General features: G+C 45.1%; 1 protein-coding gene across 1 annotated transcript in view; it reads left to right on the top strand.

Moving 5' to 3' along the window:
* The window catches only part of VIT (vitrin), a 63885-nt gene extending 37277 nt beyond the window's left edge, over positions 1–26608 (top strand). Inside the window, exons 12-18 of the mRNA XM_073338364.1 lie at positions 146–193; positions 12512–12574; positions 13798–13945; positions 14973–15076; positions 15829–16055; positions 24840–25353; positions 26176–26608. Coding sequence (XP_073194465.1) covers positions 146–193; positions 12512–12574; positions 13798–13945; positions 14973–15076; positions 15829–16055; positions 24840–25353; positions 26176–26354 — 1283 coding nt within the window. The 3' untranslated portion in view covers positions 26355–26608. The remainder of the gene's footprint in view (positions 1–145; positions 194–12511; positions 12575–13797; positions 13946–14972; positions 15077–15828; positions 16056–24839; positions 25354–26175) is intronic.
* Positions 26609–27035: the final 427 nt, after the last annotated feature.

The raw sequence follows: 27035 nt of genomic DNA on the forward strand, positions 1-27035 counted from the left end.
AAATAGCCAAAAAATTCTCACTGGATTCTACTCATCATGACTCATTCTACAAACTGGCTTTTCTAAATTCTGCAAAGTGGTTTGTAACTTCCCATAATTCCATGCTTTTAAGTAATAATTTCTCTTCTCTTTTTGTGCTTGAAAGCTTTGGAAACTGACTTGTGGAAACCTGGATCAAGCCTTTTTGACACAGGTAAATATTTAACACAATAAAACACAACAGATCCACCAGCAACTACGCTGGGAATAATCAGCATTCTACACCCTTGTGGGGAAGTAACACTTTTAAGAAGGCCCACGGCACTAACGGTAATAACTTCCACTTACAGGAATTATGATATACAATGACAAATGTCAGGTTTCAGTTTATCTCTGGTTGGTTGAAACTGCCCCAGTGGGCCCTGTGCTTCCATCAATCTCAAGCAAGGCCCATTCCAGGAACAGAACTGATGAGGTCTGGAGAGAGTAGCAAACCATGCTGCAAAAGGGGGTTCTAGCTACTGAAAAAAGGGGCCTAAATGAACACTGTATTTCTTGGAAAATGCAGGCGCATGATGATAATCTGCAGAGAGTCAGGCTGCCAACACCTAGAAAGGAGATTGATCAATTAGTCTAATATAAGAGGTTATAATGAAACACAAACTGAACACATGGAAAACTCCTGAAAGTAAAACTATGATGTTATGGAATAGTGTCCCAAGGGAATTATTATTTTACTTTTATCTTGCAGTGGTGCCTAGAGCTCAAACAGGCCAGGGCCCCATCGTGCTCGGTGCTGTACGAACATTTAGGAAATGAAAAGCTCTGCTTCAAAAAGCTTATGACCGGAAATAGACAAGACACAATGGGGTGGATGAGACAAAAAAGCGAGTTGGAAGCAGGGTAACAAAAATAGGATTTGCAGAATTTGTAGCCTATTGGGCATGATTATCAAAACTTAATGCCTTCCTGGAATTTATTGGATGTCCGTATTCCTTGAGACATTTAAAAGTTGGGTCACGCAAAACACTAGATTTATGGATTCCAAGGCCAGAAGGGATCACTGCAATCATCTAGTCTGACCTCCTATACAATACAGGCCTTAGAACAATTCCCATTGCATAGCTTTTCGAAAAACATCCAATCTTGATTTTAAAATGGTCAGTGATGGAGAATCCACCACAACCCTTGAAAAGTTGTTCCAATGGCTGATCATTCTCTCTCTCAAAAATGTACACCTTATTTCCAGTCTGAATTTGTCAAGCTTCATCTTCCAGTTAATTGATTGTGTTATATTAGATGATATCATAGGGAACAGTCCTGCCCCGGCATGGGGGTGGACCATATAATTTAATAGATCTTTTCCATCTCTAACGTCTATGATTCATTGGTCTCCCCTTTGCGAAACTCTGCCTTGTAAGCCCAATTTTCAAGAGTTTTTATTTGAAAGTTCTAATTACTTCAGAGCTGAGATATAAATTAGACTTGCATTAGCTCCAATGAGTGGCAGAACATGTGCACATTAGAATGAAAACTCAGAACCTGGGGCAGGAGAGGTGATTCCATAGCCCTAACTATGTATCACTGTGTGGATGAACAGGTTTTCCTGACTCAGAGAGAGCAGGCTGCGTTGGAGAGAGAACATTTTACTGCATATTGTAGGCAAGTTCTGTGTGTCTGTTTGGAATGAGCTGCAGCACAGTGGCTAGTGGTGAGGATTTGTATTTGGAGACAAAAATGAGAGGTTCCTTTTAAACTTGATGAAAACACATTGGGGTGGTCTTATTTGTACTTTCTTTGTCACCCAAATGTGTGTGTAGACTAGTGATAAAGTCTGATGAATTCAGAGTGTCACTTCAAAGGCATGGTTTCTAGTTTGCATGCATCAACTGCTGTCGTATGTAAATGAATGGAAGTTTAATGAGTATGGACAGCTGTGACAATCCAGTGAAGGAAAATCTAATTAGCATGGAGTGAGCTGCCCATACAGTGAGCTGAAATTCCCATGGCAATAACAAAATTAAATTGGGGCTGGCAGAACCAGGAGGCCCATAGGAACTGACCATCTCCCCAATTAGCAAGGAGAAATATTTGGAAGGCGGCATTATTGTTACATAGAAAATAAATCAGTCAGCTGACCCACAACCTTCCATAAATGTTAAATTCACATGACTAGGTTTGGATTGTAGGTAACTACAAAGCTATCTCAGCTGGGCATGCATGTGGAGTACAGAGCCTTCCTTAAGTGCAGATCAGGCGATGAGGCACTTAACTATGAATCTGACTAAGGCCACGTCAACACTACCGATCGGCGGGTAGTGATCAGATCGGCGGGTAGTGATCGATCTATCGGGGATCGATTTATCGCGACTAGTGTAGACGCGATAAATCGATCCCCGATTGCTCTGCTGTCGACTCTGGAACTCCACCAGGGCGAGAGGCGGAAGCGGAGTCGACGGGGGAGCGGCGACCATCGATCCTGCGCCGCAAGGACAAGAAGTAAGTGATTCTAAGTCGATCTAAGATACATCGACTTCAGCTATGCTATTCTCATAGCTGAAGTTGCGTATCTTAAGATCGATCCCCCTCCCTAGTGTAGACCAGGCATTAGCTGCAAAATTTGGGGGTGTAGATAGGATGGTAAATGTTCATAATTAATTACTCCGTAGTGTTATACTCAATCTGTTGTGCAAGTATGGTGTATTGAGTGCCTTTCACATACAATGATACACAGTTAGTACACATTACACACATGTGGCCACGACTGCAGAAAAAGTGTGATGTTGTTTGAGATATATGATGTGACCATGTAATTGAAGACAGCAGTGGAATGCATACACACAGGTAGGCAAGGGGAAGGCTAAGGAACCTTAATGTTGTTGTTTCATGACTTGTAAGTGCAATTTACAAATTGAGGCTCTGGTCCTGCCATCAAGTATGCACTTATGTTTTTGCAGGCTTGGGCCCAAGTCTTTGCACCTTGTGTTACTCATTTACACCTAGGCAAAGCAAGTGCAAAGCTGGTGCCCTACCAGTTCAGAAGGGCAACTTTTTATTTTCACTGTGCATGGATTTCTGACTCCAAAAGGTGCACAGCAGTGGAGAATCAGGCCCTTCATGAGACCAATGCAAAGCAAGAGGTCAGTGTAGTGTTTACCCAGGCTCATAATGTGACCAAAGGATAGCCAGTTTTCAGGAAAGTCTTCAGTGGCCCTTTTCCCCAGTGAGGACTACTTCCTTTTCCAAATTTCAGCTGTCTACGCCCACCTGCTGCACAAGAGCTGTTCAAAACAAGGTTGCAATTTTTTCATAGTAGGATAAGTATTTTACCATTGCTCTGTAAAATACGGTGGAAACCAGTTTTGCTGAGAGTTTCAACAAGTATTCTTCTTCAGGGAGGGACGAAACTGAAAAATCTGAGCTCCAAAGTGAACATTTTTTTTAAAAATGACTATCAACACCTGAAAACAGGGCGAGAATGGAAACAGTCATGCCCCCTTTAGGGGAGTGGTTAGTTGCTGCTCCCAAAGTAATGAATTCCCTCCTCTGCTGAATTCTCTGCCACAATGTGCCTTTTCTGATCCAAATCCCCTTGTGTTGTCACTTTATTGCTTTCTTCTTAGAATTTGAACTGAAAACCGCAGTCCCTTAATTTTAGAAAGTCCCTTGTAGCTCAACTGTTTGCTGCTTTCCGACCATTTGCTGGGTCCTAGGCTTTTGTGCCTGCCTTGGCCTCAGTGGCTCACAGCCCCCAGCTCCTTGCCTAGCCCCTCTCCTACCTCCTACAGAGCTGTTAAACAAAGACCCACATAGAAATGTACCAACTGCTCTTATTTTCAGTCACTCATCAGTCTAAGTCCAGAGTTTGTGATCCCCTCTGTAATCTCCTTTCATTGCCTCCCTCTGGAAAGCTGCTGCTCTCTTCTCCCACCTGTTCTGTTTAAATAAGGTTACATGAATTCTATTGTGTTTTGATTATTTGTAGACCACTCCATGGGGGAACGTGACACTCTTCACACTGCCTGTGTTTCTCGGAAGGTTATTACTATGGCTATGTCTACACTACAGCAGTTACAGTGGTGCAGCTGCGCTGCTGGTGTGCTTCTGGTGAAGACACTTTAAGCCAACAGGAGAGAGCTCTCCCATTGGCTTAATAACGCCTGCCTCCGCGAGAGTCAGTAGCTATGTCGGCGGGAGAAGCGCTCCCGCTGACATAGCGCTGTCCACACCGGTGTTCACGCCAGTCGGAGTAATTTACATCACCCATGGGTATGGATTATTCACACCCCCGAGTGATGTAAATTATACCAGAGTAATTTGTAGTGTAGACCGAGCCTCTATTTGTTTTTCTTTAAAGCCAATTAGCCATTCCTGTGACTGCCCTATTAAACTCTGGTGTCTGCCCTTTTCAATTAACAAGTGATCAGGGTCTGCCTGCCCTGCCCACTCCTCTGCAGCTTGCCTTTGTGACAGGGAGGATGATGTGCTGTTACTGCCAAACACCAGACTGACTTCTGGGGGTCTGGCTTTAAAGGAATGAAGTCCTTACATCCATGATTCTGTTAGCCTACACTGCGGACCCTTCCGCCACTTCCACTGGGATTCAGGGTCGAGGAGGCTCTGATAATGATAGATAGGGCAGAGCTGAGCAGATCTGACAGACAGTACTCCAGGCTGGGACACTGCAGCAGTGAACTACAGCCTTCTCCCTCTTGACCCTACTCCTGAGCCAGCTCCCTACGGGAGTCATGGAATCTGACTGTAGACTGGGAACCAAGCCTTGTATGCTTATGGGAGCGGGGTCAAAAACAGTCCCTACAACTGGTAGGGGAGCATACTGATGGAAAACCAGAGGCACATGGGGTAGACTAGGCCTGGGGGCCAATTCCAAAGAAAGATGCAGACACACAGAGACCTAACCAAAGGCACAGGGAACATGTCACTGCTTGAGGCTGAGGATCAGATTTGCTACCAGTCAGCCACCAATAGTCCCTGCTTGAATGGCTCATTCCTTTTCCTTACCTTGGCATCAGTTCCCTGATACCTGCTCCTCTCTTTCCCACAGGTGACTCAAGATCAGGCTGGTCAAGGGGGAAAGTAGTAAGAAGAGATGCCACCAGGGGCTCTCAAACTGATCCTTTGCCTAGAGGAGGATCAGGTTCCTTGCACCCTTTGGTGTTTCCTGTATGTAGAGTTGCCAGCCCTCCAGGATTGTCCTGGGATCTCTAGGAGTTAGAGGTTAATCTTTTATGTCATGTGATCAAAGCTCCAGGAATACATCCAACCAAAACTGGCAACCCTACCTGGAGGAGAGTGGGTATTTCTTTTTGGAAGCAGTTTCTTTGTTCCCATCAGACTTTTTGTCCCATATTCCCCTTTAGACCAGTGAGTAGGTTTTGGCCCTCCTTCTGTAAGTATGGAGGTCCTTCCCGTCCTCCCATATTAGATATTTTGGACTTAAATCTATTCGTGATTGTTATGGTAGAGTCACCAGGTTGTGCTGTTAAACATGATCTTCCAAGTAGTTTTTTGTTAGTGTGGGAGCAAATGTTCAGTCTTGGGAGACTTGCTGTGTTGTTGTTGGTTATGCAAGCTTCTGGACAGAGCAAATTTATGCCAGCAGCAGCAGAGTTTGCTCTTTGCCTTGGTCTCTGATTAGAGTCAATTCTTGAAACTTATTTGTTTCTAGGGATGAGGCGTTAGTGTTGGGCCAAGATTCCTGAAAGAAGGGATTGCCTATTGCTGTTTGACTATCCCTGTACCATCTCTGGTGTCAATAAAACAAGTTACACATACTCTTTGTCACTGATTTCCACTGAGAGAGTGACAACAATGAAACAGGAACAACAGTCTGAGTTTGTGAATGGTTTTGGCCAATTTTATTTTAAAATTCTTGTGCAAAGATGGTTATGGCTGCAGAGTCCGCTGTGTGTCATGAGACTAGTGAGCTAACAGTTGGGAGATATACATTTAGTACTAAAAAGAAAAGGAGTACTTGTGGCACCTTAGAGACTAACAAATTTATTTGAGCATAAGCTTTCGTGAGCTACAGCTCACTTCATCGGATGCATTCAGTGGAAAATACAGTGGGGAGATTTATATACATAGAGAACATGAAACAATGGGTGTTACCATACACACTGTAACCAGAGTGATCACTTAAGGTGAGCTATTACCAGCAGGAGAGTGGGGGGGGGGGACCTTTTGTAGTGTTAATCAAGGTGGGCCATTTCCAGCAGTTGACAAGAATCAGCGGCACTACTATGGGTAACTGCATGGCCTCACAGTATGCCAACATTTTTATGGCTGACTAAGAACAACGCTTCCTCAGCTCTCATCTCCTAATGCCCCTACTCTACTTGTGCTACATGGATGACATCTTCATCATTTGGACCCATGGAAAAGAAGCCCTTGAGGAATTCCACCACGATTTCAACAATTTCCGTCCCACCATCAACCTCAGCCTGGACCAGTCCACACAAGAGATCCACTTCCGGGACACTACGGTGCTAATAAGCGATGGTCACATAAACACCGCCCTTTACCGGAAACCTGCTGACCGCTATTCCTACCTACATGCCTCCAGCTTTCATCCAGACCACACCACACGATCCATTGTCTACAGCCAAGCTCTACGATACAACCGCATTTGCTCCAACCCCTCAGACAGAGACAAACACCTACAAGATCTCTATCAAGCATTCTTACAACTACAATACCCACCTGCAGAAGTGAAGAAATAGATTGACAGAGCCAGAAGAGTACCCAGAAGTCACCTACTACAGGACAGGCCCAACAAAGAAAATAACAGAATGCCACTAGGCATCACCTTCAGCCCCCAACTAAAACCTCTCCAACGCATCATCAAGGATTTACAACCTATCCTGAAGGATGACCCATCACTCTCACAGATCTTGGGAGACAGGCCAGTCCTTGCTTACAGACAGCCCCCCAACCTGAAGCAAATACTCACCAGCAACCACATACCACACACCAAAACCACTAGCCCAGGAACCTATCCTTGCAACAAAGCCCGTTGCCAACTGTGTCCACATATCTATTCAGGGGACACCATCACAGGGCCTAATCACATCAGCCACACTATCAGAGGCTCGTTCACTTGCACATCTACCAATGTGATATATGCCATCATGTGCCAGCAATGCCCCTCTGCCATGTACATTGGCCAAACTGGACAGTCTCTACGTAAAAGAATAAATGGACACAAATCAGACGTCAAGAATTATAACATTCAAAAACCAGTTGGAGAACACTTCAATCTCTCTGGTCACTCGACTACAGACCGAAAAGTGGCAATACTTCAACAAAAAAACTTCAAAAACAGACTCCAACGAGAGACTGCTGAATTGGAATTAATTTGCAAACTGGATACAATTAACTTAGGCTTGAATAGAGACTGGGAGTGGATGGGTCACTACACAAAGTAAAACTATTTCCCCGTGTTTATTTCCCCCCCTCCACCCCCCACTGTTCCTCAGACGTTCTTGTCAGCTGCTGGAAATGGCCCACCTTGATTATCACTACAAAAGGTTTTCTTCCCACCGCCCCACCCCCCGCTCTCCTGCTGGTAATAGCTCACCTTAAGTGATCACTCTGGTTACAGTGTGTATGGTAACACCCATTGTTTCATGTTCTCTATGTATATAAATCTCCCCACTGTATTTTCCACTGAATGCATCCGATGAAGTGATTTGTAGCTCACGAAAGTTTATGCTCAAATAAATGTGTTAGTCTCTAAGGTGCCACAGGTCCTCCTGTTCTTTTTGCGGATACAGACTAACATGGCTGCTACTCTGAAACCTGACATTTAGTACTGTTTACCAGGAAGAAACAAAAGGAGCAAGTGGAAGAGCATTTATTGTCAGTTGCCGCTTTATATGGGAAATCTCTCTTTTTAATAAAGAGGTTTATGAACAGCACCGGTGGGAAAAACACTGTAAAACTTGCAGCATAACACAGGGCTCAGTCTGCTCTTTTGTAACATTGCATTGTCCCTCACAGTTCCTGACTATTTAAAAATGGCACAAGGGTATGCAAAATCAGCTCAGAAATGCAGCAGCCAGGGCTCTCTGCAAGAGGACCAAGCAACTACAGGGAATTCCTATACCGACTAGAATTGGTGCTAGTGGAGTATATCGCTTTGCTAGCTGTTTCTTTTAGAACCTGACCTTTCTAAGGCCTGCCAGTATTTCTCCCTCTTTGGGCTGGTGGTGCGCTTGCTGCAGCTGTGGTTAGTCAGACTGAGCTAAGGCAGGAAGCAGGTCACACTACGGGTTTTGTGTTTACGAATATGTTCCTGTTATTAAGTTATCTTGGTCTACTGTGTGTTGAGTGTCTCCCTGATTCAACAAAAGCATTTTCCTCTCCGTTTGCTGTCCTCTAGTTCATGGATTCTAACGTCTGGCGTAGGAGGGCTGGTCAGAGACCATATTAACAGCACACACTGGAGAGAAGCCCCAACTGAAAGGGACAGTACCAGTCACAGTACAGCACATGAACAAAAAGCTGGGCATGGCCCTCCTTGTTTCACAAGGGTCTTCTAGGTCAAGGCTCCTTTGGTGAGGCCTTTCTGGTGCAAGGTCAGGCTAGGGGTGGAGGGTATATGTTTCAGGAAGGATTTTTGTCTGAGAGATGGTCCCGTCAAAAGGGGGGGAGGTAGAGCTGTAGCTGTAGGAGAGCGTCACCCCACCCCACCCCACCCCAAAAAAAGTTTGTAAGGTACCTTGTGTGCCTGCAGTGGGACCATTGCAACAAGGGTGCAAGTGAAGGTAGCACCTGAGAGCTGTCCTAACCTGTGCTAGGAGTTTAGCCAGCTCCTGGAAGCCCCAGAACAGGAGAGATGCAAGCCTCCTGCCCTCTGTCCCTGTGTTGGTACTTTCTGCTCTAACAGTGTAGAAAAGGCCCTGTTGCAATAGGAGAGGACCTAGGGCGGAATCCAACTAATTCAGTCACAACCTCTTCTACAGCTCCCAAGAAACGTATATTGTAGCAGCACCCGTGCCACCCTTCAAATCAAATGAATACGGTGTGTGCTCCCGTGTGCCTGTCCCGCTCCGCTATGCAGAGCCACACCCTGCATCCAGCTGCATTTGGGGAGGCTAGTATAACGGCTGGCTCTGGCAAGGGGAAATGGCTCTGCTTCCCACTATGCTAGGGCAGGCCCCTCCACAGGATCGTAAGGGAAGAGGGAATGAGCTTCGTGCCTTTTCCCCCATCTTGCTCGTATGGGGAGCCAACAGCAGACTGGTTTAGTTCATATCTTGGAAGCTGCCTTCTTAACTAGGAGTTGGATTTAAAACTGAGAGACGTTTCCCCAGTTAAGACGAATGATGATGATTATTTCTATTAACAATAGTTCTTTGTAAAGTGCTAGCATGGAAAGGCCCGAGCCAGGGGGTCAGGATCCCATTGTGCTAGGCACTGGGTGCAGAACAGAATGACAAGATGGTTCCTGCCCCAAAGGTATGTCCATGTTTATGTGGATGCAAGTGCTTGGAGTGTATTAAGAGCTAGTACTTTGTGAAGATTAGTTATCAGTAGGGTTACCATAGCTGAACATTCAAAAAAGAGGACACTCCCCGGGGTGGGGGGGGGAGAGTATTTGCTCGCACCCCCCACCCCGCACCTTCCCCACCCTCATTCCAATCCCTTCCCCAAAGTCCCAGCCCCAACTCCACCCGCTCCCTGCCCCATTGGACCCCTTCCCCAAATCCCCACCCTGGCTCCGCCTCCTACCCTGAGTGCCCCGCATTCCCTCTCTGCCCCCCTCCCTCCCAGCCGCGTGAAACAGCTGTTTCATGGCGCAAGCGCTGGGAGCTAGGGGGAAAAAGTGGGCACTCTCTTGAGTGATCAACGTTCCCTTTCTTTCTCGAATGATCAACATTCATTCTCTTTCTTGAATGATCAACTCTTCTTTGGAGAAAAATAATAATGGCAAAATCCCGGATGTTTTTAGATATTTAAAAATTCCTCCCAGATGGCGATTTAAGAACCAAAAAAGCCCAACATGTCTGGGAAAATACGGACGTATGGTAACCCTAGTTATCAGAATACCATGGCACCGGGAATTGGTCTGTAACTAGGGAGCACTGTTGGCTTCTCCTCTTCCTCTTGGCTTGGGTCTATCGTCCCTGATGATCTGATCATTGGTATCTGCAGGGTAAAAAAAAATTGGAAATAGCCATGTGTTACTGACTTTTTAGTCTTCTCCCCATCAGTTTTAGATGCTCCAGGAATTCAAAGCATCAGTTTTAGATGCTTCAGGAATTCAAAGCTTGCCAGTTCCCTTCAGAGCTCAGAGGTAGCTTCCTCTGATATTCTTGGTTATCCGCTCTCTTTACGTACGTTCATACTGACACCAATTAATGTGTGGGTGGCTGGCAGCTTTATGGGAAAGAGGAACCCGGAGGCACTTTATAATTTCTAAACTTTTGTCTGTAATTAAGACACACTTTTAATGCTACCCTCTTGCTGGTTTCCTTTTGAAGTCTGCAGTATTTCCTCCATTTGCCTGCTGATGAAGATTTGTGGGGGTTCTCCTATTACTTGTCTCAGTGATAGACAAGTATAATCACCGGTTCACTGTCTCTTAAGGAAACAAAACAATTATCCTCCTACATAGGTAGGTTTTTTTCCTTTATTTGCAGTATTGTCCCTGCTGATCTTCCAATATCTTGTCCTATTCATGTGAGAAGAAATAGCTTCTTACACTTAGGCAGAAGTGAGTTGCTTTAACTTAGGAAAAAATGGCCAGACATTAAAATCATGAACTGAAGTCAGGTTGACCTCTTTTAATCATCCTTATGCTGCTTCTTCAATACTCTGTGATCCAATGCTACCTCTCCCAAGCCACATCTACTTGAGTTTGTCTTATGAAGGGATAAACAGACATTCAGGCTGCTGCTTTTCAGATTCTACATTTTGGCCCTGGGAATCTTTCCATTGACTTCAATGGGGCTTGGATCAGACCTTACTTTGTTTTCTCTCTTCCCCCAAAAGAAGAACCTAACTCTCATAGAAAAGACCTCCTTAATGACTTGCTTCACTTACCTGGATATAATGTGTAAGGATGCTCACTGTCCTTGCTCCTATCTCCATATAGGAAAACAGGACATGAGGGGCCTGACTCTCCACTGCCTTGAAACCTTATGTAGTCATTTACACCAGTGCGAAGGACATGTAAGCTGCTAGTAAGGCAGAATGGTGCTCCCACTTTATATTCATTTTAAACAGGGGTAAATGAAGGTGCAAGGCAGTGGAGAATCAACTCTCAATTCCTCACATTATTTCCCTTCCCTTCTAACATCCAGTCAGTATAGTAATCTTCCTTTGATTGCTGTGGTTTTCAGCAAAGAGAAGACAGTGAAATATACAGATTTGAATGAAAAATTTGAATTAATCTTTGCAACAAATTTGAGAGCTATAGTAAGGACCACCTTCTGAGAGAGATTCCAGAAGCATTCATTTCATGAACAGATCACCTGTTTAATTCATTTCACTGAGGTTGTTACTGTCAGAAAAGCCAAATTTAATACCTCTAGCAAACAACACAAAATAGAACTGTGGTCAGAAGAGGAACTCAGAAAAGTCTGCACCACCAGATTTGGCTGCTGGATAGTAAACCTTTTAAATGAGCCACTGCTCTGAACCAGCTGGAGGTACCAGGATAGGATACAAAATGATAACCCTTTCTCCAGTCTTTTTTGCCATATATGTTTGTCAGATTTTAGGAGCAAATTTAGCCTTTGAGTGAATGTGTAAAAAAAATTGGAAATAGCCATATGTTACTGACTTTTTAGTCTTCTCCTCATCAGTTTTAGACATGGAATATAGCTGGCACCCTGGTTTAATAGTTCTCCTCTGATTAAAAGATTTCAGGATGAGTAGATGGACATCTCCATTAAGCAAAAGAACTAAGACCTAGTGCAGGGGTTCCAAAACTTGGTTCATGGCTTGTTGGGGGTAAGCCCCGGCAGGCAGTGAGACGCTTTGTTTACCCGAGAGTCTGCAGGTACGGCCGCTCACAGCTCCCAGTGGCCGCGGTTCACAGTTTCCGGCCAATGGGAGCTGTGGGAAGCGATGGACTGGCTCATGCTGCTTCCTGCAGCTCCCATTGGCCAGGACCAGCGAACCGCAGCCACTGGGTCGCTCAGGTAAACAAAGCATCTCGCGGCCCACTAGGGCCTTACCCTGAACAAGTTTGGGAATCCTTGACCTAGTGTAAGGTCAATGTGAAGCAGTTATAATAATCTGATCCCAATCCTTTCCTTTTCTAATCAGTAACAGGAGTGGAGGCAAGCAACATGTCCCTGTGTCCCCGGGATGCAGTGTTTTACATGTCACCTGACCAAAATAATAAGAGGCAGCTCAAATCTCTTTCAGACCCGTCTTCTTAGTCATATGTGGAACAAGATGCATCTGTTCACTCCTTGCCTTCTTCCTATAAGTGAGGGCAGACTCCGAACAGTTTCTTGCACATTTAGCTTCTAAACTTTTCTTTTTATTTCTCCAGGTGTCAGTTCAAAGGAAGAATTGAATCCGAAACCTTTGGAGCCAGTTTCCCAGGGAAACCCAAGTATGTAAATCAGAATTAATTGTATGATTAAGTCATAATGATCTTTTGCTGTTATGTGAATCGGACTTTTAAGAATATAGTCAAGAAATTAACCAAACATTAGCTATTAGGGAAAAACACATTTTTGGAACATATATTCCTTTACAATAGACTAACCTAGACATCCTTAAAAGTTTCTGTTTAGCCATGTCTCTCATCTGCTGTAAATAATAATTTTTTCTACGTTAGGAAAAAAATAGCAACAGACTCTTAACTTACTCAAAGCAAAGGGTACATCTACAGTGCCTGCTTCCCAGGGTGGGTAGACAGACACATGTAAGCTCTGCTTGAGCTAGCATCTAAAACAGCAGTGTCGTTGAGTAGCAGCTCAGGCAGCGGCTTGGACTAGCCACCTGAGTATAAACCCTCCCGGACCCCCATGGTACATACTTGGGCGGCTAGCCTAAGCCATGGCCCGTGCTACCTCTGGCTACACTGCGGTTTTCAGCTTGCTCACTCAAGAAGAGCTAGCCTGCGCCTGTCTACCTGAGCTGGGAAGCATGTGTGAGATATTGGCTGGTTAAAATATCACATGGAGGGTCATGTGAATTCTACAGTCCAAGGGCCATGGCTTTGCAATATGCCATCAGACACAGAATTTGGATCCTGCCAGGGGGAAGCTTGCTAACTATGCCCTGTATTTGCTGTGCCTGGAATGAGACCTAGGCAAGTGGGCACTGATAACAGGAGCACTCCCTTCATCTGGGGTAACTGACTGAGCGGGCCTGGCTCCTGGAATTGGGGCTGTACTGGCTTGGCAGCAGATCTAATGGAGGGAGGAGGGAATCACTCAGAAAATGGGCCCAGCAGCAAAGGGAGAGAGACCTACTAGGTACGGCTGGAGTCAGAATTTCGGGGTCTTAGCAGATTGAATGGATTTCCCTGTATCTGGTGAGTAGGATTAATGATCAAGGTTGTATACCATGACTGTTATAGTTATTGGGTCCAATACAGACATAACTGAGTGAAATTCTCTTGCCCACGTTATAGAAGAGGTCAGACTAGATGATATAATGATCCCTTGAAAATGAATAGGAATGAGAATTTTCTGCTGCAGTCACATAGTGGGATAGGTTGTCAGATATAACTTTGATGCCTTGATTTCTCATCAGAGGAAAATCAAATCTAAGAAACAACAACAACACCCTTCACATTTATTCTCTCATTATTATTTCCTGTTTCAGACTGCAAAGTTGATTTGTCCTTCTTGATTGATGGGAGCTGGAGCATCGGTAAACGCCGTTTTCAGATCCAAAAACAATTCCTCAGTGATGTGGCTCAAGCTCTTGATGTTGGCATAGCTGGTCCTCTCATGGGCATTGTTCAGTATGGGTAAGAGTGTCTCCCCGTAATGTCTGGCTCTGCCTCAGGCTGTACAGGGTCCCTACTGCACTGTTCCCAACTCTTTTTGGAGTGATCGCTTTTTATTTTTAACACCACATCTCTTCTAAATGAGAGAAACTATCTAAAATTCAACTTAGGAAACTTGGGGAATAACATTTGGGATATTATGAGACTGAATAAAAAGGTCTATGGGAAAAATCTACTTTGTTATTTTCTGAACATAGACAAAAGTAAACAAGATGCTGGAGGTCAGACTAGATGATCATAATGGTCCCTTCTAGCCTTAAATGTCTTTATTCTTTTTCCTGCTAACTAATAACAAAGTGATAAAAACCACTGAAATAAATGAGGGGGTTCTCTGAAGCAGGAAGTAGCCTTGTAAACTAATGAGACTAGTACAAAATAGGCATTGAAGTTCAATTTATAACACCAATAGCAGCAGAGTGCTAAAAGGTGAAACAAAATTACACACCAAGCTTTTTTTTTTAAATACGTGTTGTAAACTTATCTAAAAATAGCTTTCAAACGAGCGAAGCCCTATAATTCATATAACTAAGACTCTCTGTTACACCATTACCACATGCAAGCTAGTAGCCTCTACTACAGTGGTTTTCAACCTTCTTCCATTTGCTGACCCCTAAAAACTTTTGAATGGAGGTGAGGACCCATTAGACATAGTCCGTGGACCACAGGTTGAAAACCACGGCTCTGCTAAATGAATTCAGAGATGCCCACTGCCGTAGAAATGTTTAAGAAAGATTCCATTGGTATGTCTTCACGAATGCCTGTTACTTTATCATTTGTGTTTTACAGGCATACCTATATGTTTACATAGGAAACAGTAGAGACTTCCTTTTAAGGGTCTCCTCTGTTATTATGTAATGAACTGCCTTACAAGATGAGTCTTCCTCTTCCTTCCCCATGGAGCATTACTAAAGTGATTATAAATGGAACCATGCTACATGTAAAACAAAAACTGATGGCTGCTTTTCTTTTTGTCTTATTTACATGTTAGTGATGATCCTTCTACAGAATTTAACCTCAAAACTCATGCAAACTCCCGGGATGTGAAAAATGCCATTGAGAAAATTCCACAGAAAGGAGGACGTTCCAATGTTGGTATGTGGCATGGGATAGCATATCTGCAGCTCCTAGCCCGAGGAAGACAGGGGATGTAGGATCCTAGATCTAGTGGGCAAATAAGCTCCTTGTAGCACCATGGAACCAGCCTTGTCAGCTGATGACCTCATGCTTAGGAGCATGCTTTGGGCACCCTCTGATGCGTATATTGCCATCAGACTAGCAAGGGTATTAGAACTTCTCTGCCCCCTCCATTGGACTGATTTGGGGAGAAAGGAGCTAGCAAAGACCTTTTAATAACTTATGTGGATTAGTTGGTGAGATTTTGAGCCCACCTTATGTAAAAGATATTTTTTTTAATTATATTTTTTAAATTCTATTTCCCACCCCTCCTGCCTTGGTTTGGTTTTCAGGAAAGTTTAGAGTTGTGGGGTGTCACTCTTCTCCTTCAACCTCATCAGCAGCTCACCTGGCACATCTGAGCCTGGTACTCTCTTTGCTCATCAGTGCTAATAAGGAGGAGCAGAGAAAGGGTGAAGTTCACCCCTCTGTTAGAACCAGGGTAGGGCATATACTTGGACCATTGCAGGTGGCTCCCCTTCGTGTTTGTGTAGCCATGTCAAGTTGCCTCTACTCTGTCTTTGCTAATGCACCCCTTCCCAGTGCTCTAGGACTGGAATTTGACCTCTAGGTCAGTGAGTAACACTATCTCAGAGTTCAGTGGTGCCATGTCTAAAGAGACTGGTTACTGTAAACAGGATACATCCGCCTCCTATTCACTTCTCTTACAGGGAAAGCACTTTCATTTGTTAACAAAAACTTCTTTTTGGATACCAATGGAAACCGAGGTGGAGCACCCAATGTGGCCATAGTGCTGGTGGATGGATGGCCCACCGATAAGGTGGAGGAGGCCTCCAGACTGGCGAGAGAATCTGGAATCAACATTTTCTTTGTCACTATTGAAGGAGCTGATGAAAACGAAAAACAGAATGTTATTGAACCCAACTTTGTGGACAAGGTACTGAGGAATGGGGTACATGAAACTAGATCTGGGTTTACAGTGTAAAGCCTGGAGGTAGGCCTGAATGTTACTAAGGTTTTCAGGGTGTTTGGATCTCCTAGTTTGATTTGAGCCCATCTTGTATGATGTTGCTCTCCTCTTCTCCCTCCCCCTTTTTTTCTCCTTCTTATAGTTATGGCTTCCCTCTAAGAACTGCCGTAGGATCTAACATTTGAATGTTGAATAGCAATGGCAGCAATGCTCTTGGCATGGATTCATAATTCTATTTGTCTCAAGTTTGAGTAGGGTTACCATATTTGAACGTTCAAAAAAGGGAAGGTGGTGCTCGTGTCCCCCTCCTCCTCCTCCTCCCCCCCTACCTTGCGAAACAGCTGTTTTGCGGCGCAAGCGCTGGGAGCTAGGGGGAAAAAGTAGACACTCTCTCAAGTGATCAAAATTCACTTTCTTTCTCGAATGATCAACTCTTCTTTGGGGAAAAATAATAATGGCAAAATCCCAGACATTTTTAGATATTTAAAAATTCCTCCAGGACGGCAATTTAAGAACCAAAAAGCCAGACATGTCCGGGAAAATACAGATGTATGGTAACCCTAGGTTTGAGGCTTGCTATATTACATTCTGCCTATACCAGAAGAGGATTGCTGAAATGAAGAACCAGTAACATTTTTATTAGCTAAGGAATAGAGGGGGAAACTTCCTTGTAGGGAGATCTATTAAACTATGAAATAGTCTCCCAAGGGAAGTGGTGAAAACCATAGCATTTGGGACTTGTAAAGCTAGGCTGGACAAAGTGTTAGAAAACAGTCTGCGAGCCACAATTCTGCACTGGCAGGCAAATGTGGACAGATAACTAAACACTGTAGGTCTTTTCCATTTCTAATCCCATTTTTCTATATTCCATGAATGAGCTGAGCTACAAACAAATACCATTTTTAAGGCTGGAATTAAGGCTGTATAAAGCTTTTGTTTATATCCCTGCACTACAAAAATACCAGACCACAAAAATAAATAGCCTGCAAAAATACCTTCCCTTGAAATCACAGCATTCCTAATACCATCCTTCCCCACTTGAATTCTCATATGATTATTATCTTGAACAGCTACAGTAGAAACTAGTGTTGTATATATTAAAGCATGGCTGTTGCCTCTTTTAATGAAATAATTTCTGTTGTTGTTAGGATTTGTATGGGTTATGACGTTAAAACCACATTCTGTTTCCAGTTACAAAACGCAGGTGTAAATCCGGAGTAATTCTTCTGAAGCTAATGGAGTTACTCTGAGTTTACACTTGTGTAACTAACTCGAAAGTTTTTATTTGTACCTACACTGTAATTCTCCCCTTCAACAAAGTATGAGAAGCCCTTGAGTCCCATGCTAGTACTAAGGTCATAAACAACTCCCGTTTCCACATCCAAGAGAAGGCACAATAGTTAGTAGAGTTAGTAAAAACAGACAACTTAAAAATGTGATTGAGAGGTGTTGCTGAACAGACAATTATTTGAAATGATATTAATAAATTAGGTGACACCCACAATTTTTGATCCATTGACCATCCGCTACCCAGGCTAGAAACACATCAGTGGCTTAGTGAAAAGACTTCTAGCATCAATAAATCTGTCCAAGCCATGCTCCTAGAGCATTCATCAGAAAGCAACACTTTTGACCCCTCTACTAGTTAATATTTCTAGTGTTTCCATTAACAGTTGTTAATGAGTCCTTGCAGAAGACTAAACCCTTGGGTCTTATGAAAATACATATTTCTAAATTTTAAATGTCACTGAGTACAGCAGCCAATGGACATGCATAACAGGCATTCCTCAACCCTTTTGTAGATGTTATGAAGACATTCTTCTTAAATGCTACCTTCAGCTTGCTTCCCATATGAAGTAATAACTATAACTCAAACTTTAGTGCCTAGGCTGCTAGGCCTGGGGCTTGGAAGAGCTCAGTTCATTTCCCTGTTCCCCCACAGACTTCCAGGGCAACCTTGTAGAAGGCCTTGTCTACACTGGCAAGTTTCTGCGGAGTAAAGCAGCTTTCTGCGCTGTAACTCCCGAGGTGCACGCACGGCCACGCCACTGGGTGCGCAGAAACTGTGCAGTTGCAGCGCTGCAAAAAAACCACTCTGACAAGAGGCCTAGAGCTTTCTGCACCCGGGCTACAGCGCCACGGCGCCAGTGTAGACCTCCTGGTCGATTACGTGCTGCGACTGGCCTCCAGGAGGTGTCCCACGATGCCTGTCCTCACCTCTCTGGTCATCGGTTTGAACTTGACTACCCTGCCCTCAGGTGACCAAGCATCATCCCCACCTCGTAAATTCCTTGGGAATTCTGAAAGTCCCCTTCCTGTTTGCTCGGTGATGCCTGCAGTGGTCTCAGCGCATCTCTCCAGGTGACCATGCAGCTGCACGCACCAGGCTTGGAGCAATGCCGAGCTGCTGGACCTCATCAGCATTTGGGGCGAGGAGGCTGTCCAGGCCCAGCTGCGCTCCAGCCGTAGGAATTATGATACCTACGGACAGATTTCACGATGCATGACAGAAAGGGGCCATGACCGGGACACGCTGCAGTGCAGGAGCTGCAGAACGCCCACCACACGGCGTGGGAGGTAAACTGCCGCTCTGGTGCTGTGCCCACGAGTGGCCGGTTCTACAAAGAGCTGGACGCCATATGCGGTGGCGACCCCACCTCCACTGTGAAGACCACTGTGGATACTTCGGTAGCTCGCATGCCAGTCGAGAGCAGACCGAGCAGGAGGAGGAAATCTTGGACAAGGATGTGGAGGGGGAGGGGGACCCAGAGGCAGAGGATGACTCGGAGGTCAGAGATGCATGCAGCCAGGAGCTATTTTCTACCCCCGGGGGAGCCTAGCCAGTCACAGCTGTCAGATCTTGGCAAAGCGCAATCAGTAGAGGAGGACCCTTGTAAGTGACTTTGATTTTGGGAATCACTGAAGTGAGTTGTTGTGTGTGGGGGGGAGGCAGAAAGCTGGCTTGTGTCCAGTGATGAGCTGCCAAAATCTTAACTGGTTCCCTCCTCACCGCACGAGGGAGTTGTTGCCCACCCCCGACCCCGGCACACTTAGGGGAGGAGGCGGAGCAGAGGAGGCTGCCGGTGGGTGCTCTGCACCCACCAAATTTTCCCCTTGGGTGCTCATCCGAATGTTCTGCAGCCACTGCTCATTGTCCCAGACATGCATGACAATGCGATCCCACCACTCAGTGCTGGTTTCCCCAAGCCCAAAAGCAGCGTTTCACTAGGGTCAGTGGTCAGCACCTCTGTGAATGCACCCATGGAGTCGGCGCCACTTTTGACCGGTTAAATTTAGAAGCTCTTTTAGAACCGGTTGTCCCTCGCAGAACAACCAGTTCTAACAGGGCTTCTAAATTTAACAACCGGCTCCAGCTCACCACTGCTTGTGTCTGTATGTTGCACGTACCACCACATGCCTAGGCTAAGCAGTAGAACAGGGTGTTGATGGACTCCCTCACTTCACAGGAATCTGCCTCAGAGCTCCAGGAAACTCTCAGGGAGATACTGGGCAATCCCCGGCCACAGGTTCTTTGGCAGAGCTGCTTTGTTTCTTGCCCCATTAAGGGTAACTTTCCCGCAACCCTGTGCCATCACTGGGGACAGGAAGTACTATTTCTGCACATGGGCAGAAGCTGCAGTCTTGGAGAAGACCCTCCTTTGATTCCATGCTCACCCTTAGCAGTGAGATATCTTCCATAATGAACACAGCCTGTGGAAAATGTGGGGACAGTAATGATTATAAGGCCCCCCCACAGTGCTGGCTCTCCCCCCCCCACAGTGCTAGCTGTCCCCCAGAGCCACCTGCCCCATGTACAGTATGGTCCTGAAACACTGATTTCCCCTGCCCCTACAGTTACTCACCATTTTGGGGGCCCTGTGCCTCATGTGTGCTTGCCTGGGATCAGCTAATTAGTTTAGATATGTGAATAGAGGCTGTGGTTTAGATCAGTGGGCTGTGTGTTGCAGACAATACTGGTTCTGTAAAATGTTGCATTTTGGCTTCACGGATATGACCTTGGGAGCCCAGCCTCTCTCTTTGTTATTGCCGGCTGAAAGGCTGCGCAGAATTACAAAGTGGCCCCGAAGAAATAAAGAGGACTTTCTGCGTGACGTCACGATGCAGTCCGCGGCCGAAAAACAAGAGTTGAAGGAGTGGCAGGACAGCGAGAAGAGGGACCTAAAGAAGAATGCGGTGCAACAGAACGAAGCCAAACGGCGGCTCTTAAATGTTACGGAGCACCAAGCGGTCACTCCAGACGCTGCTAGCACTGCAAACAGAGCAACTACGAGCCTCAGTGATCCAGCCCTGAGTGAAGCTTTCACTCTTCCCTTCTCAAATATTATGGAGCGTACATCACACAGCTATCAGCATGGAATAGTGTCATCGGCCAGGTCCAGCCTCCCATATAGGCAGCAACAGCAGGCCTTTAAACATCCAAAAGCACACACGTCATTCTGCACTTGCTCAGCCTGTTGTTGAACTGCTCCTTGCTGCTATCAAGGTTCCCTGTATATGGCTTCATAAGCCACAGCATTAAGGGATCGGCAGGGTCTCCCAGGATCACAATGAGCATTTTAACATCCCCTACCAGACTTCTGGTCTGGGAAGGAAGTCCCTGCATGCAGCTTCCTCAACAGGCCACTGTTCCGAAAGATGCATGCGTCATGCACCTTTCTGGACCAGCCTGTGTTAATGTCCGTGAAACGCCCACGGTGATCCACAAACGCCTGGAGAACCATTGAGAAATACCCCTTGCCATTAATGTACTTGGTGGCTAGGTGGTCTGGTGCCAAAATTGGAATATGTGGGCCATCTATCGCACCCCTGCAGTTAGGGAATCTCATTTGTGCAAAGTCATCCACAATGTCATGCACTATTGCTCAGAGTCACAGTCTTTCAGAGCAGGATGCGATTCATGGCCCTGCACACTTCCATCAACACAAGTCCAACGGTTGACTTTCCCACTCTGAACTGGTTAGTGACCAAGCCGTAGCAGTCTGGAGTAGCCAGCTTCCACAGTGCAATCGCCACGTGCTGCTCCAATGGCAGGGCAGCTCTCATTCTCGTGTCCTTGTGCCACAGGGCTGGGGCGAGCTCATCGCACAATCCCATAAATGTGGCTTTCCTCATCCGAATGTTCTGCAGCCACTGCTCATTGTCCCAGACATGCATGACGATGCGATCCCACCACTCAGTGCTCATTTCCCCAAGCCCAAAAGCAGTGTTCCACTGTGGTCAGCACCTCTGGGAATGCCACAAGCAATCTTGTGTCATAGTTACTACGCGTGGTGAGATCAATGTCACACTCCTCTTGCCTTTGTAGTTTAAAGAATAACTCCATGGCCGCTCATGATGTGTTGGTCAGAGCAAGCAGCATATTGGTCAATAGTGCGGGATCCATTCCTGCAGACCGAAGCGGCAGGGCATGCAGTACACAAACCGTTGAAAGATGGCGCCAAATGCAGACGGAAGCACAGGGATTGCTGGGATGCGAAGCAATGCATCACAGGGCATTGGGACAGGACCCAGGAGGCCCCGTGACTCCCTCTGCCTTCCCACAACTCTTATTGGAAGAAGAGAAAGAGGTGCTCTGTGGGATAGCTACCCAGAGTGCACTGCTCCTAATAATGCTGCAAGTGCCAAAAGTGTGAACATGCTATTGCGCAGGCAGCTGACAGTGTGAACACACAACAGCGTTTTCCCTTCAGCGCTCTCTGAGTGGCGCTGTAACTCTGCCAGTGTAGACATACCCTTAGACTCTCTGGCCTGGATCCACAAATGGACTTAAGCATTACAATGCCCAGCATCACAATGCCTAGCTTTTAGGCACCTAGAAAATCACTGAACTAACAATGGGATCCACAATTCCTGATTTAGGTGCCGACTCTCTTTATACAATGAATGGGGAGAGAGAGACACCTCAGGGTGGGATCAACAACAGCCAGAAAGCTATGCAGGGAGTAGCCTAAACTAGCCAATGGGGGGGGGGGTGTCCTAAGCCCCTCTCCTCTTACAGAGTTAGGTACCTATGTTCAGGCTGCATGCAAAACCTAATTCTGTGCCTTAGTCCCCATTCGTAACATGGAAATACTACTACTTGTCTACCTCACAGGTGCATTGTGAGGATACATGAGATTGTGGGGTGCTCACACATAGTACAGTAATAAGAGCCATATAGATTCCTGAGAGAGACAGAAATAGTAGTTTTGTTTAAAATCTACTCCCTTCCTGCAAACAGCTGGAATATTAAGTCTCCAGGACTGTATCTACCTAGGTCTGTCAGGAAAGCCCACACATCCTTGAAGAAACATCATCCCATTCCTGTGGTGCTATTTGGTTCTTATAAAAGTCATTGCACCTGGGTACCACAGAGACTGATAGATACTTGGTGCAACCTAAAAATACTACATATACCGAACACACCTGGAGCTCAGCCTGCTTTTGTGAGATTTCTTCAACAGAACAAAATAAAAGCCACAAACGTCTAAATGAGAAATCATAACACATGGGCACATACTAATTATTCAGCTAATCAGGATAGGTATGTTGTCTCCATTGCTGTGTTATAAATAGATGAAACTTCTGGATATGCTTGGAATAAGAGTGAATCCTTACAATCTACCCTATGGTGGTCTAGTCTTAAACCATTTCAGATAGGCAGCCAATACTCATGTCAATTTAAAAAGTACTGCAGGGCCAATTGGCATGAAGCTGTGACATGAGGTGCGATATGCCAGATCAGCCAGGGTTCAGGAAGCAGGGTGGAAGTTAGAAATATTTTCAGAAAGCAACTTGTTCTCTGAGCCACCCCGCAAGATGATTTTGTGCACTTTCCACTGTCACTGTGCCATGAAATACATTTCCTTAATGGCATTAGCTGGGCTGTCTCCAGGATGCATTTCATTGGCTTATAGTCTTGTTTTCATTTATTTTTTAAAAGGGCAAAACTACAGTGAGGCTCTGTGACCCTGCCAGAGCCCGCATGGAAGATAGAGAGCAGAGGGCCCAAACAGGAAGGCAAAGCTGGCAAAACAAACATCATTCTGGGATGTATTAGCAGAAGTGTTGTAAGCAAGACACAAGAAGTAATTCTTCCACTCTACTCTGCACTGATTAGGCCTCAACTGGAGTACTGTGTCCAGTTCTGGGCGCCACATTTCAGGAAAGATGTGGACAAATTGGAGAAAGTCCAGAGAAGAGCAACAAAAATGATTAAAGGTCTAGAAAACATGATCTATGAAAAATGTGGGTTTGTTTAGGTTGGAGAAGAGAAGACTGAGTGGGGACCTGATAATAGTTTTCAAGTACATAAAAGGTTGTTACAAGGAGGAGGGGAAAAAAGTGTTCTCCTTAACCTCTGAGTCTAGGACAAAAAGCAAGAGGTGCAAGGGTGGTTAAATTGCAGCAAGGGCAGTTTAGGTTGGACATTAGGAAAAACTTCCCAACTGTCAGGGTGATTAAGCACTGGAATAAATTGCCTAGGGAGCTTGTGGAATCTCTGTCCTTGGAAATTTTTAAGACCAGGTTAGACAAACACCTGTCAGGAATGGTCTAGATAATACTTCGTCCTGCCAGGAGTTCAGGGGGCTGGACTAGATGACCTTTCGAGATGTTTGCCAGTCCTATGATTCTGTGACTTTATCTTGTGGCTGTATATGGCAGCATCAGAACATAAAAAGAGCAGCAAGGTAGAAGAAAATAAACATGGTGAGGCTATGACGAGAAGCCTAAACCGATGTGTACAGAACTAACTTAGAGCTGTTGTGAGATAGATTTGCTGTCACCAAATGTACCGGGGAGGACACTACTACAGAAACAGTTGAACCCTCTTTTCAGGTAGATGATGAAGAGCAGACACACAATCTGGCTCATCAAATGACCTCAACAAGTTAGTTGGAACATCTTAAAGATTTTACATTTAAAACAATTCTGAATCTCTCTCTCCTACCTACAACATACTCCACATTCCAGCCTCCTCTCTCCCTGCCCCCAGCCAGCCGGCCAGAAATCCATTCCTTCACCACAAGTTCCCAACTCCTCTTGTTAGGTCTGGAAGAGCTTCCCCCCACCTGCTCCCTATGCGCATTCAGAGTCATAACTGCTTAAGTTACTGACTAAGCTGTAAAAATGTAAGAAATTTTGCTTCCACTGCACTGGGGAGCCAACACAACCATGGCGGATTCTCCTTTAGTTTATGCATCACCAACATTTGTCTGTTGCCACATTTCTGTTTCATGATCCTGATTTCTCCTTGGGATGGCATGAGCCAGAAAGAACCCAGCTTGACTCTCAGGTACCATGTCGAATTTGCAGGACTGACAGGTGGACAAAACCTCATCTTTTTACTTTTAACTGGAGGGGATGTGATCTGGAGCCATTGCCAGTCAAACAAGGAACTCCAAAAGAAGGCCACTTTGTACAGAGTATAACTCTGAACTAAATGAAGATATATGAAAATGAATTTGTAGTTTTGACACTTGGCCTAACTCTGAAATAACCTGTGTACAAAACCAAATTCAGAGGGTGGTGGAATTTCATAGTGAATTGAATTCTGACAGTTTACATTGACAGCTCCATCGCATATTTTATAAATGCCAGGGCAGGATGTCTAGTGCTTTAGTTGAACACACTTTATATGAGATATAGATTTTTCTCAGAAAGGCAGCAGAATTTGATTGTGTAATTAAACTAAATCCACATTATGCCCAATAAGTGCCTTTTTACTCTTGTATTTGCATCTTTCTGCAGGCTGTATGCAGAACAAATGGCTTCTATTCCATTAACGTGCCAAGCTGGTTCAACCTACGCAAGGTAGTCCAGACCTTGGTGAAACGGGTCTGTGACACCGCTCGGCTGGCTTGCAGCAAGACGTGTCTAAATTCAGCTGACATTGGCTTTGTAATTGATGGTTCCAGCAGCGTTGGCACTGGCAATTTCCGCACTGTCCTCCAATTTGTAGCCAACATAAGCAAAGAATTTGAGATTTCAGACACCGACACCCGTATTGGAGCTGTGCAGTACACCTATGAGCAGAGGCTGGAGTTTGGATTTGACAAACACAGCACTAAGCAAGATGTTCTGAATGCTATTAAGCGAATCAACTACTGGAGTGGAGGGACCAGCACTGGAGCAGCCATCAACTATGCCTCTAAACAGCTCTTCAGCAAATCCAAACCCAACAAGAGGAAGATAATGGTTCTCATTACAGATGGCAGGTCTTATGATGATGTCAGAGTGCCAGCCATGACAGCTCATCAAAATGGTAAACTACTGCTATCTTCTGCTGCGGTGGCCCACTCCACCTATATACAGTAGCTTAACATGTATGGAGCTAAGGCAGTTAGAGTGGTCATTGCACTATGGCAGTAGATGGACTTTTGGGCAGCTCACCACCCTAAGCTATAGCCTTGTTAGAGCTAATCAAGATGAAGGTGGGTGAGTAAATGGATGGGAAGCCCGTAAGAAAATAGTGTAGTCAGATTTGTCAGACAGACAGGATGTATCTCACACATTACAGTGCTCAATGGGTTTCTGTAGGCCTACAGATACAAGAAGTGTGTGTATGAAGCTCACTTTTGCTTTCAGAGTAGGATGTTCAAACACATTCTGTGCCAGGCTTTCAGGCAACAGCTTACTACTGTCTGACACCTTTCTGCCGTTGGCAAGACCTATTCTTCAGGGCTGACACTGCCCTTCACACCGCAGCCTGTATAAGTGGTTCAGTTCTTGTTGGACGCTCACATAGAGGCCGTAAAATAAGCGGCAATGGGACATGGAGAATTTTCCTGGCACAGAAGAAACATAGGTCTGACGTACATGAGTCTATGCAGCTCCTTTCAGAGACCCCAGTGTAGGCATTGTATTGAGGGTGGGAGGGACATTAACTGTAACACTCAGTTTCAGAGCCTGCTGTACATAAGAGCAGCCCATTGGCTGCACCTTCTATAATGTCTCTCAGAAGCCACAGCCCAGAGTCTGATCCCTTCATTTTATGCCCTGAACATCACATTTATTGTGGGAGCAGGTTTTGTAAAATTAATTTCAAAACACACCTGGCCATTTTAAACACTGGTTGTCTTTTCAGAGGTCATAGCTTATTCCGTTGGAATTGCATGGGCAGCCCAGGATGAACTGGAAGCCATTGCAACAGACCCGGATAAAGAGCATTCCTTCTTCGTGGATGAATTTGACCACCTCTACAGATTCGTTCCTAGGATCATCCAGAACATTTGTACAGAGTTTAATTCACAGCCCCGGAACTGATGAAAGTAGGCAAAGCATTATACTAACGCTGGGTCACTGGGTGTCATGCAGGAGATACACAAAATGCTATACAAGTAATGCCAGCTATGAGTCCAAGAAATACTAGAAGAGTTATTCTCTGGCATTTTTCAGTTAACAAAGCTGATTTCAGCTCTATTCCCTATGCATGATAAAGCTCTGTGTAGACAAGCATTTTTATTTTACCTTTTTTTCTGGCTTCAAAACTCTGACTTGGTTGGATAGACAAAGACAGTTACAACCCTTGAAAAGATAAATCAAGTGACTCAGCGTTGTAGATAGAAAATTTGTTTCCAGAAGAGAGGTTTGAAAAGGTTTTTCAGTGTAGATCCCAGGGACATTTTCATTTGGCCTCTGTGTATTGCAGAAGCTCTCTTTAAAGACATTCTCTGTCACAGTGCTTCTCAAACTGTGGTCTGTGGACCACTGGTGATCTGTGGAATACTGCCGGTTAGAGACCAAGCTGTGTCTATCAGAGTGGTGAAGCATCTCTGTCTTCTAGCAGTGATGCTTCCTGCTAGTTGTTGTCCAGACCAGGACTCTCAGGGTTTCCAGAGATGCTTTCCAACAAAATCCAGAACACCTTTGTTTTAAACCTTGGACAGCTGTTTTATGTCTCTCTGACAGGTTTTCATTTGGTATAATTTCAAGCTGATAGATACC

This window comes from Lepidochelys kempii, chromosome 3, assembly GCF_965140285.1.
Source record: "Lepidochelys kempii isolate rLepKem1 chromosome 3, rLepKem1.hap1, whole genome shotgun sequence".
Taxonomy (NCBI): domain Eukaryota; kingdom Metazoa; phylum Chordata; order Testudines; family Cheloniidae; genus Lepidochelys; species Lepidochelys kempii.